This window comes from Monoraphidium neglectum (assembly GCF_000611645.1).
Source record: "Monoraphidium neglectum strain SAG 48.87 unplaced genomic scaffold scaffold01709, whole genome shotgun sequence".
Lineage (NCBI taxonomy): Eukaryota > Viridiplantae > Chlorophyta > Chlorophyceae > Sphaeropleales > Selenastraceae > Monoraphidium > Monoraphidium neglectum.
The window spans coordinates 1-12,328 of NW_014011919.1; the positions used below are offsets into that span (position 1 = coordinate 1).

The 12,328-nt window shown below is 63.7% G+C and overlaps 2 protein-coding genes across 2 annotated transcripts; both read right to left on the reverse strand.

The window, feature by feature from the left end:
• Positions 1 to 131: 131 nt before the first annotated feature.
• MNEG_8781 (hypothetical protein) lies at positions 132 to 623 on the reverse strand (the record flags this gene model as incomplete). Its single annotated transcript, XM_014042746.1, has 2 exons — positions 132 to 272; positions 555 to 623. 2 exons carry the CDS (start codon positions 621 to 623, stop codon positions 132 to 134), a joined length of 210 nt encoding a protein of 69 aa, XP_013898200.1.
• A 5,157-nt stretch (positions 624 to 5,780) lies between these two features.
• On the reverse strand, positions 5,781 to 11,354 carry MNEG_8782 (hypothetical protein; the record flags this gene model as incomplete). Its single annotated transcript, XM_014042747.1, has 12 exons — positions 5,781 to 5,969; positions 6,216 to 6,893; positions 7,176 to 7,324; positions 7,603 to 7,767; positions 7,940 to 8,076; positions 8,247 to 8,367; positions 8,608 to 8,968; positions 9,116 to 9,238; positions 9,551 to 9,721; positions 10,050 to 10,430; positions 10,703 to 11,116; positions 11,310 to 11,354. The coding sequence occupies 12 exons, from the start codon at positions 11,352 to 11,354 to the stop codon at positions 5,781 to 5,783; spliced, it is 2,934 nt and encodes a 977-aa protein (XP_013898201.1).
• Positions 11,355 to 12,328: the final 974 nt, after the last annotated feature.

Sequence of the window (12,328 nt, forward strand, 5' to 3'; positions counted from 1 at the left end):
GTGTGTGGGTGTGTGCGTGCATGCATGGTGTGATCCAGGTGCGACTGCGCGAACCGGTTTGCTCGCTCGCTCCCCCCTGAACGCAAACGTGCGCCTGCAGGTGAGGCAGGCACGTTTGCGCGCAGCAGCGCTCACACAATGTAGCCGGTCATCACAAAGCCCTCGTGGCCCTGGGTGTACCGCGCCATGAAGATCGCGCCCAAGCTGCACAACAGCCCCGCGGCCGAGGCCACCCGAGCCGCGGCAAGCGCCAGCACCGAGCCGGGCAGCACCTGCAGGTGCAGCGGGTGGGTGGAGTGGAGACGCAGGCGCTGTGAGTGCATACAGTAGCAGCACAAACCTTGTTGCTGGGTTGCTCTGTAGGTGGATGCGACCGGATTGTATTGTAACCATCTCGCTCTGGAGAGCAGCGATTACATGCCCGCCGTTCAGCCAGCACGTTCGTTTAAGCCTCGCAGCTGCAGGGCAAGCGCATGCACTCACAGAGCGCTCCAGAGCACTTGCAACGGTGCAGCCCCATGCAGGCACCTGCAGCCCCTCCCCACACCCCCCACCCGCCCCTTGCCCCAGCACCACACTTGGTGCAGCAGGATGGCGGACAGGCCGGCTGTCATGGCGGCCATTCCAGCCGCGTAATGGGCAGCAAGCTTGAGCGCTCCATAGTGCCTTTTCTGAGGGCTCGAAAAGGCGGAGCGCGTGTATTTGCCCAAAAGCTGCGCATCCAGACACGCGAATGCGGTCACAAGGACCCACTCTACGGGCAGCAGGCCACGCCAGGCATGCTCATAACTGATCATCTGAGCCGTCTTGTCGGCGACGCTGTGCAGTAAGGACGCCATGGTGGCAGCTGGCCCAGATTCAGCCCGTGGAAGAACTCAGCGCTCGCAGACTCTTATGTGCTGTGCTGTTTTGTGCGTCAAATGTGGTTATTGAGATAATTTAGTGATTGTTTTGATGGTTTGCGGGGTGGGTCTGATATGTGCAGAATCACTGGGACTGGACCTCCAGCGCCCCTCGGGCGCTTGCCAAGACCGCCAGTGCCTACGAATTCAGCTGCCGGCCGTGACGCGGGCTCCTCGTTGTCCACTATGGCAGGCCACCCAAGTCTAAGGATAAACTTAAGTATTTGTGATCTTTGCCTGGCGCTGCAGGCGCCTGCTGCTAGTGCTCGGTGGCGGCAAATGGGCCTTGCAGGGATCCACTACGACAACGGATCCCACTAACCCCGCACTAAGCGGCGTTGGTGCCGCACTAGTGGGCACTAAGCGGCACTAAGTGCTTCTGTGGGACATTAAGTGCCCTTAGTGCGGGCGCGGCCCCGCCTCTGCCCGAGTGCTGTTACTTGCTGTGTTTGCATATGGCATACCCCCCAGTGCTGTGTGCCGCACACAGGTCGCACACGCTGCTGCTGGCGATGACACCTGCCATGACCATGTAGCGCAAACCTTCACTGTTGAGCAGCATATGTTCAAAATAATAGCATTGCGCCAATGCCAGCGTTCCTCGCTGTTGCAAACACTGGTTGCAAACAAGGTGCAGCCATATGCATGCAGCAGGCATAGATGACAATAGGCGGGAGTACCGTAGGCCGCCTTTGCTTATTATTTTACTATAGCTCATCGATGTTATTGGGATAAATTCACAAAGCATTGCCCGGCGGAAGTGGTGTACTGCAGGTCACCCCAGATCACCGCCCTGGATGCTGCAAACGTGCAAACAGCTTTGCAACAATCCTGGCATCATCATAATTGCAAAGCATATCGTTTCGTTTCGCCACAGCACAACATTCATCAGCTTACACGCGGATCACTAGAGCCGCGTTCCAACCTACTTGTTCAGGGCGCCGTTCCTCCGCCATCGCACCTTTCAGTTGCGAAGGCCTAAGCTCATATGCTTGTTTAGGCGATTGATCGAGAGCCCAGCTTCCACCGCCTGCTGCACGCGCAAGGCATCTGTCTCCAGGCGCTGCAAAGCGCTCTCAACCAGAACCTGCCGGCGGCGGCTGCAGCGTGTGGGGCGGTGCTCTCCATCAGGGCAAGACAAGCTCTAGCCGCCGCTACTGTGGGCACTCCGAGTCTGGTGGGTGCGCCGTCTGATGCATGAGCCCACTCACGCCCCTTTGCACGCCTCGGCGCTGCATCCGTTGCCGCGCTGGACATCCCGTATGCATTACATGCACGGGCACCGACAGGGTGCACGTGCACGCCAGTCTGCTGGAAGGGGATGCGTTGCTGAATCTGGTACTGCTATGGGCGCACATGCTTCAGCACATTCCCACTACGCAATATTTGATCCTGTGATCTGATCGCCGCCCACGCCAGATAAATCAAACCTACAAGATCGCCGACGGTGGGACTGCTGTTCTGACGACACGCGCGGCGCGGCGGCGTCTCTGTGCGGCGGCAGCAGCGGCGGCGGCACTGGCGTTGCTAGCTTGGGTGCAGCGAGCGCGCGTCCTTGCGGCGTCAACCACGCCGACTTGGCACAACGCAGGGGGCGCTGCCTGCGACGGAGACTGGACGCCCTAGCTTTCTTTTCACTTGTAACAGGCTGTTGAGCAGTACGTTGCTGGCCTTACCCCGTGGCATGGCACTAGTTGGACCCTTAGTGCGGGGCCAGACACTAAGTGCGATCCTGGGGAGGCGCTAAGTGTGCACTAGCGCGTGGCCACGCACTAACCTCGCGCTAACGCCGCACTAACACTAGTGTCAGGCCAACGCCTCTTAGCGCGGGGTTAGTGCGATCCTTTGTCGTAGTGCCGGATGCCAATAAACCGTGCGACTGTTGCCTAGTGCTTGCTTGGTCCCAGGTAGAGCATCGTTCCTATCTTCTGTGGATTTGCGTACGCTATGCATTGACTGCCCTAGCCGTTGCTGAACGTCTGGCCGATCAACACCCCCCATCTCTGGCGCTTTATTTGCAAGTTGTGCTGGACCAGACGCACAGCAGCCTGCTGACGGACTGTCAGCTGCCATCCATCTTGCCGAGAAAATGTGGGATATTACTACTGCATCGGTTTGAAGTGTCGATAGCGCCGCATCTAGGGCACTGGCAGGGCTGCAGCATTGAACGGCAGCCTCGCCTCGTCAGAACTTGGCAGCTGCCGAGCCAACCGCCGGCTGGGTTCCCTGGACACAGAGGACCCAATGTGTCACACCTCCAAATTAATGTCTTCGATCCACTTAAAGGTCTCAAACACAAACTCATAGTGTCGACGTCATACTAAATATTCTGTGCAGCTCCGAGCTGCACAGCTCGAGTCGAGCTACGGCACTTTCCGAGGTATGGCAGCTTTGCGCGCTTATGCGTCTTACGGGGGTAGACGGGCTATCCGTGTCCTGAACACAATACATTGGTACCTTGAAGTGAGCACGGCCTGCATACGCATGCAGGCCGTCTTGGCAGCATTCTCAACTGTGCCAGGCGTGCCAAAGTCCTACGTACGGTATACTCGCCTACTCAACTACTGCACTGAGCAAGACGCTGACATGTGCAAAACCCAACGCATTGCGCCTGACCCGCCATTACGATACACCTTACAGGAGCAGTGTGGTCCATACCTTCACAGCTGGGAACGTGACGCGGCACGGCACTCCACCCAGCTTGCGTATGATGCAGTGTGGGATGCTGCGCAGCGCCAGGTAGTTCACCCGGGACCCCAGGGCCCTTGCGAATCCGTGGCAGCCCGTGGCGCCCAGCCTGACGCCCTTAGAGCAGTGGCATCTGCAGAAGGCGCTGCTGGAGGCTCCCACCAGGGTCGCATCGCCCGCCAATCCAGAGTACGATGGTGGCGCTGCCAGCACATCCTGCCCACCTTCAATCAACAAGCATTGTCACAGCCGGCTGTCGAATCCCATGACTTCATTTCACTCAAGATCAAAGCAGCTGCCACCAGCAGTGCCACAGCAGCAGCAGCAGCAGCAGCAGCAGCAGCAGCAGCAGCAGCAGCAGCAGCAGCAGCAGCAGCAGCAGCAGCAGCAGCAGCAGCAGCAGCAGCAGCAGCTGGGTCCAACGTCCAGAACGTCCACGCACCCAGGTGAATACGAGGCCTGTCTTGGCCTGTCTCCACATCTTCCACGGAACTTGCTCTTGTGTGTATGACCCAAGAGACATAAGCATTTCGTTGACGAACGCCGGCCGCCGCCTGCGCTCCACATCCACATCCACAGCCGCAGACGGCGCCCTGGCTAGCCTGCGTCAGTGGCAGATTGAACAGCTCATCGAGGAGGAGAGCCACACCCGGCCCCCCGCCCCGCACAGTGCGTCGTGTCCCTCATCACCCACAAGATTGGGACCCGCTCCGCCGCACTGCACGCCTGCACATGCCTGCTTGCCATCGGGCGCGTCGCATGACAGCAGCTCAACCGACGCAGCGCCAGAGCTGCCAAGCCTCCGGCGGCTGGGCAGCGACATCGTCTGCAGCAAGTCTGGGCAGGGGAACGCCTGGGTGCTGAGAACGAGCCATTCCACAGGCGCCCCGCGGCACCAGCCACCAGGCGCGGCGGCATGCAGCTTTTGGACAGAAGGCGTCCAGGCGGATGGCGGCGCCTGCGCTGATGAGCAGTCCCCGGCGGCACCCCGGCAGCTCCACAAAGCCCTCAGTGGAGGCGCGGACAACCGTCACGCCGTAAGGACCTTTGCCGTGGACCAGCACCATGACGCCATCACGGACCTCATGTCGTCGAGCGCGGCTGTGCAGGCACCGCCAGGTGGCGCCCCAGGGGCAGCGGCCTCCCGCCACCACAGTGCCAGCCAGCACACTTATGGGACCCGGGTGATGGCAGCCCGTACGCCCCCAGTCCATGAGCAGATGAGTCGGCGCCATGGCTGAAGCTGTGCATGGAAGAGGCGAGGCGCCACCCCAGCCCATTTTAGGCCTTCACTGTGACACAGGGACTGTCACGTGTGCGAGCATCCCCTGTCTAAGGTGCCTTTCAGTCAAACCTCAAAATTGAGCTGCACCGATCATTGCTGGTGGCTTTTGGCTAATACTGCATCATCCCAAGTAAACACCTGTTTGCAATCGCTGTGCGGAGCCTGCGCACCTGTGCGCCTGTCATTCATTGCATGGATCCATGCCCATGGCCTATGCGCACCAGGTATTCAAGCAGCCGGTCCAGTATGCAATGCACCCACACCTCAACAGACCGTGCTGTTCCTGTTCTCTGTCTGGATCCACAAGGTTTTTGCACCACTGGTCCCGCTGCTTGGGCTGGAGGGAAGTCCTTGAAGCGGCCACGTTTCCCCCAATCCCAACCGCCTGCTGTGACCTGTGCAGCGGCGCTGCCGTTGTCAAGGCATTTGAACCTGTTGCAATCTGCTGGACTACTCGGGCACAAGCCAAGTGGCAGGCCCACCCTACCCCCCTTTGCCCCTGCAACCGGTTGTAAAAGGCCTGGATTGCCCCGCGGCCCGAGCCTGATCAGTGCCTCTGCATAGTCACCCTGGCAACAACCATTCCGTGATGAAATTGCTGCGTTTCTTACAGCACATGCTGTGGTGCGCAAAACAATGTGTCGAGCTGGAACAGCTTGACCAAACAATGGCAATCACCTTGAATTTTGACGAAAGTGGGAAGAAAGCTTTGTCTGTACAGGTTCACAAAGGGCAAAAAGGAGCGTTCAGCGCCACAAGCCTGCTCAAGAAGCTATCTTGGGCTTTCCTTGAAAAGCTTGCAAACTTGCAGCATGCCCTGGTGCGCGCGAATCGTATTACCTCATCCCCCATGCACCGGGCTCTACGCTTCCTGCCTACCGCATCCCCAGCCACGCCTTGCTACCCTAAGAGAACGCCAGCACCTGCCCAACCATCTGAAGCGGCTCGGCCAGTGCCACTCGCAAAGCGGACCCCTCGGCCACAAGCCTTGGCAGAGAGGCTGCGTCCTTGGGCCTGCTGCCCGGTGCCACGGCGAGCGTTACGTGGAGGTAGGCCTTTGTGTCGGCACCCTCGGGGCCGGACAGCAGACGCACCTGTGAGCAGTGAGGTAGAGTGGCTTGGTGTGTGTGTTTGTGTGTGCGTGGGTGTGAGTGCATGGCAACCACAGCGAACGTGTGCCAAGGTTCTGACAACGCACTGCTGGCCAGTGGACCCCGGTCTGCACGACTCGAGGGCCTTTTGAAAGGCACACATGTGAGGAACTGTGTGCACTTCCTCTTTGAGGGATTCTCCGTGCCAAACCATCCGCTTTGCTGCCCCGTTCGAAGCCCCGCGCACACCTGCGCCGCCGTGACGCCAGCGCTGCAGTCGATAGACACCGCCTCAAACACCGCCTCGGACCCAACAGCCGCCAGCAGCGCATCCCTCAGGCCCCGCTGCGGCCCCACCACTGGGTCCTCTGCATGCCACAGCGTGACGTGCAGCTGCAGGCCGGCCTTTGCCTGTTGGCACGCCAGCGCCTCCGGGGGCAGCACCTGCCGGGAAGCTGCCAACAGGGGCGCGGGGTCGAAGCCCGCGATGGCAATGTAGCGGACGCCTCTGGCGGGGTCTGACGCTGCCGCGACGTCACCGCCGCCTTCCGCCGCTGCAGAGCCCCCATCGACGTCCATCGGTCGCGATCCCGCCACCACCGCCGCCACAGCAGCGCCAGCCTGGCTGCCGGCGGTGGACAGGTGCGCGAGTGCGCTCGGCAGCGACGCCTCTGTCCGCAGACACGCGCCGCCGGCGCCGCCCCCGCCGCAGTCTGCTTGCTGCAGCAGCACACCCCGCACCGCCGCGGCGAGGTCCCCCGCGCAGTCCTCCAGCGGCCGCTGCAGCGCCAGCACGCGGGACCGCACGGGCTCTGATGTCAGCAGCTGCCGCGCGCGCTCCTCCCACTCTGGTGGTAGGGGCGGGTTCTCCTGCTGGTTTAGGGAGACCAGGCCGTGGGCCAGGTGCTGCAGCACTTCCAGGGGGACCTGGGCATGGGAGAGGCATGATGTTTCAAAAGCGGTGGATCGAGGTGGTGTGATCTGGGTGGGAATGGCGGACAAAGGCGTCTGGTGGGGTTCAGGCTGGGGTCCGAGTGGGGCAATGGATGGCGTTCTCTGCTGTCTGACAGGTCCGTGCCATGACTAAATCTTGTGCGCACAGCCGTTGGGCGCTGCTGCGAACGCCGAGGCATGCGCCTGCAAGCCGCCATCGGCATGCCGGCAACCGGGCCGCTCCGCAATGTAGAAATGCGTGAATGGACGACCCACCTGCTGATCCTCCCCAGGCCCCAGCTGCATCACGGGCAGCTCCACAACCGCGCTGAAGTGCGACCGCAGCTGCCCAAGCAGGTCCTCGCTGCTGATGTGGCGGTAGTAGTGGGTGAATCGCACCACCACCGTCATGCAGGCGGGCGACTCTGCGGGCGACGCGCAGGGCGGGGCGTTGCGGGTCTGAGACGCCGGGTCGGCGTATGCTGGTGGTATGAGGCACCATCCAGCAGAGCATGGACGCGTGGCCCAGTCACGACTGCAGGGATGCAGGTCGCTTGCTTAATCCATTGGCTGTCAGGAGCGGCCCCCCAAATGGTGGACTCGCACACCAGCCACACTCAGTGACGCGGCCGATAACTGCCCAGGCTGCGCTCCAGCGGGCGGCATCGAGCCCGGACCCGCCCTCCCACACGCCCGTGCGCACGTGCGTCGACCCCGCCCTCGTGCGACGAGCGCAGCACGGCCCTCAGCGCGCACAGCGCGACGAGCTCCAGCGGGAACGGCAGCTCCGGCAGCCCGCAGTGCACGTCGGGGCGGGACGCGGGGGGGGCGCCGGCGCAGGTCGGCACCACTGCCAGTGTTGCGGCGCCTGTGTCGAACATCCGGGTGTGAGCGCGAATCGGTGTTGCAGTGATGAGAGCCGTGGCGTCAGTCGCATGTGCACCTGGAGGCCTCGCCATGTCAGCAGGAACGAGCTGCTGTGAGAGCAGAATCAAACGCTCAGCGTGCAGAAATACACACAATAAACAAACTGAACCCACCGCACTCCCTCAGGGTGGCGGCAGCTCGGCCCACGTTGTCTTGGGGGTATGGCACCAGGTTCTTGTCGGCCACCACCACCGCCACGTTACCGCCGCCCACGCAGCTGTCCGCGGCCGCCGCCACCTGGTGCCAGTACCTGCACGCGGGTCAAACACGCGGCCGCGCGGTCAACAGGGTGCCGCAGGGCCGCGCCTGGGGTGGCGCCTGCAGCAGTGATACCGCGAGCCATGCACCTTTATCCGCTGAATCGTGTCGAGCACGGCAAGGACCAACGTCCTCCAAGTGCGCCTGCTGCCCGGCCCGCACCTGTTGCTGGGCAGCCCCTTCTGCCTCAGGCGGTCGCTGTTGAGCACTTGCAGGCTGCTGGGCCCCTCGACGCCCGGCAGGGTGTCTCCTAGGGCCTGAGCCAGCGCACTCTTGCCACAGCCTGTGCGGCCGGTGGTGGTTTGGGGTCAATGGATCATAGGAGGCTTGCTTGGGGTGCAAACGGTGGTACAAGCTGCAGGTGCACGGCTAGGACAGGTGCGCCATTTGCAAAAAAGGGGCCAGGACTGGATGACAGTTGCAGGGGGAACTCTGGTTGGGACGGCACACCCTGGAATGAGGCACTCTTCGCTCACGAGATCGGCGTGGCTCATTGCTGCAAACATCCTGCCCCACTCCTCACCTGGTATGCCGACAAAGCAGACGACGCACGCCGCGTCAGGCTCCGGCAGCGGCGCGCCGCCCCCCGCCCACGCGGCCACCTCCGCCGCGTCGGCCGGGGCGTCCAGCTGCAGCACCCGCCGCTGCATCGCCGCCGCCCCAACCGCCGCCTCAATTGCCTTCTCGATCGGCTTAACCTTGGATTTGTGGATCCCGAACTGGCGCTTGGCAGCGGGGCCGTTGCTGGGGTCTTTAGAAACAGGGGGCGGGGGCCGCTGCACGACCGCGAAAGTGTGGCGGGCGGCGGCCTGGAGGAGGGGGATCAGGCCCCGCGGCACGGCGCTCTGCTGTGGCGTGTCCCGCGGCAGACACAAGATGGAGCCCTGCGGTTCACAAGGGCGAGACAAGGGGGAGGACTGCAGTAGGGAAGGGGCGCCAAATAGGGACACGGCAAAGAACAGCAGTAGCAGCCATGGCCAAGACGACGAGGGCGTGCTGCCCCGCCGCTGACGCCCTCACGGCGGCCGCACCTGCGCGACCAGCTGCTTGCTGTAGGGGGGCAGGCCCCCCGGGTCCAGCACGTGCTGCAGGTGCAGGGCTGACTTCAGGGCCCCCACCAGTGACTCATCCGTGTCCACCAGGATTAGGAGGCCCTAGGGGAGCGGGGGGTGGCCAGCGGGTGCATGAGGATGTGCGTGTACGCAAGTGTGCATGTGGTTGGCATGTGTACAATGGTCTGTGCGTGTGCGCGTGAGGGTGCGTGTATGTGTGTGTTCATACGTGTGTGTGAGTCATGCATAAGTCCACCAATTACTCCTAGGGTGGAGTTGGTAAGAAAAGGAAAGTGGGGCTCCAAGACATGCGTCTGGGCGCGTTGGGTGGCCGTAACGGACAGTCTCTCCAGTCTCTCCACCCCCACTCCCAAGGTCCGCGCAGAGCAACGCCAGACACATAGGGCGCCCCACCTGGAACGCGCCCGGCGGCCGCTCCTGGACCCCTGCGCCCATGCAGCAGCCCGATGCCAGGAAAGCGCGCGCAAACGGCTCCGCGGCGTCTAGGTATGAGGCGTCCCTGACCGCCACGGCGCCGCCACGGCGGGATATCCAATCGGCCCACGCGCGCGCAAACATGTTGACCTGCGGTATGGGGTAACAGGTGCAGGGGGGGGGGATTGGGGACGTGAGGCAGTGAGGGGGTGAGGCGATGCGGGTGAGGAGGAGGATGTGCCCCGCCATGCGCGCGATAGGGTGAGTTGCAACATGGCTCATTCCTAACCGCACGATCACCCCGGCTTCAATTGGAGCCCCTCAGAACAGCCGCTGCTTCCGCCCTCGCCGCATCTTCCGCCATCCAGCCTCACTGCTGCGTCCACTGCGCCCATCATGTGCCCAATATCCGACAGGCTCGACACTGCGGCCTGGCTTGGCCGCCGCAATCGAATGCGACGGCTGCAGGTAAGCGCACCTGCGCCGCCTGGTGGCGCGTCAGCCGCCAGCTGCGCGCCAGGCTGTCCACGTAAGCGAGGTAGGTGGGCAGCCCCAGGGCCAGCGCCTTGAGGCCGTTGCGGATCACAAACGTCATCATGCAGTAGCCCACCACGCCGCTGCCATCTCCGTCGCCGGCTCCACCGCCGTTGCTGCTCGCGCCGCCGCCGCCGCCGCCGCCGCCAGCGCTGCTTGCGCCCGCGCCGCCGCCGCCGCCGCCTGCGTCTGCGGCGGGTCCAGGGGCGGCGGGCGGCACGGGTGTGGCCTGGGCCGACGGCGGCGTCCACAGGATCATCTTCTTTTTGTAGCGGAGGGAGGAGGCGGCGTCCGGTCCGCCGCTCAGGGCGCGCGCCGCCTTGGACTGCGCGGCGGGATGTGGCGAGGAACGGGCGGTGCGGTTAGGTTGGGTTGGGTTGCACGACAGCCGCGCTGCCGAATGACCTAGGAAGACTGTTGCGAGGGCTTAGATGCGTGCTACACCCACGCCATCAAACACTCGCACATACACACGCACACACATTCACACACTTTCACAAACACCTGAAACACACGTACCGCCGACATACACATACGCGCATAAGCGATGGCATCCCGAGCTGCGCTCTGAGCAAACATGCGCCCCTTGCAGCCCACCCTGGCTTCGACCACGACCGCCTCGTCTGGCTGCCCCTTCAGCTGCCCGATCAGCTGCCGAAGCAACCCGGCGTCTGCGCTGCCCTGCGCTTCGTCGGCGGCGCGGGCGGCGCCCTCCGCCGCGCTCACGAGCGTCGCCCGCAGCCGGGGCGCGTCGCAGCGTGAGAGGGCGCCCCTCGAGTACACCAGCTGCGGCCCCTTGCCCCCGCCCCCGCCTGGGCACTCGACGCCCAGCGGCCCAGCAGCCTCGTCGCCAGCAGCGCCGGCGGCGGGGGCGAGCAGGGCGCCCGACGCGGCGAGGGCGGCCACGACGGCGTCCCGCAGCGCCTGGGGGGCCGCCTCCATCCGCGGCTGCGGCAGCCAGTCTGCGTTGGCAGCCTTGACCTGGATGACGGGCGGGAGTAAGGGGTCTCCCTGAGCGACAGCCGAGCCATGGGAAATAGGGGCGGCGCCCCCATCCACTGAAACTCGAAGATACGGAAAAAGACACAAGCGAACGGGTGTGAGCGACGCCACACCAGTCAGCGCCCCTCGCTGCCTGTGGCAATCGGCGGCAGAGCAGTCAGCAGCGGGCGGGCGCCCACAGCGTGCATCCACACGCCCCCACCTGCGCCTTCACGGCCTCCACGTCTCCGCCAGCCGCTGCCAGCATCTTCGCGTACGGCGCCACCAACCGCACCCCCACCCCGGCCAGCGGCAGCGCCGCGCGCGCCATCGCGGGCGCCAAGGCGCGGAGGGAAGCTTCCTCCGGCGGCGTGGCCAGCTGGCCAAGGGAAACGACGAAGCCCTCTATCCTAGAGCCCTGCCACTGGTCGTGGGGGTAACTTCCCCGAAGGTGCACGCAGCCACGGGCTGCGCCCGCCTGCCGAGAAGCGGGTGATGGTCGCGCGGGTAGGGCGGGTACAGTGGGATGCACCGGATCGGCTCGCTGAAGAGGTGGCATCGCCCTAGGATTCAGAGTTCAGGCCGTTTCGTGTCCACTCGAGTGCTGGAGCCCAGCACGGTTGGAACACCCTTGGCATAAAGTGCAGGGGCAACGTGGCCCTCTGCCCGGTACCAACAAAACTGCGATGCGAGGTCGGCCAATGCCAGTCCTCAAGGCATCGCACCACACCACCTTGCATTGACACCCAAACAGCAAACCAGGTGGGGTGTTCAAGCGCCCACCTGCACTAGGCGCCCGAGCCCTTGCAGGGCGCGAGACGTGGGGCCGCCCGCCAGCGCCAGGGCGTCGAGGGTGTCGCGCGCGGCGGCGGCATAGTCGCTGCCGGTGAACAGCCAGGTGTCATTGAGGGGCAGGCCCTGCAAGCGTGGTGACGGAGATTGGTTGCGCTCGTCCGCTGTATGCAGTTGAGTGTCCTCAGTGCTAGCGGTCAGCTGACCAGGCCTGATTGACAAGCAGCACTAATTCACTTCTCCAGCATGAGCTGGCCAAGACGATCGTAGGTGAGAGACTGCAGTGGTGCAGTGAAGTAGCCGGATCGCCCCCTGCGGCGCCTTGCCCGCTGTGCCCAGCAGCCGTGTTAGCGGTCGAAGCTCAGACGAATTCCCAGGCATCCTAGCAAAGCTTGACGGGCGCTCGCTCCAGCCCAGCCCAGCCCAGCGCAGCCCAGCCCAGCCCAGCCC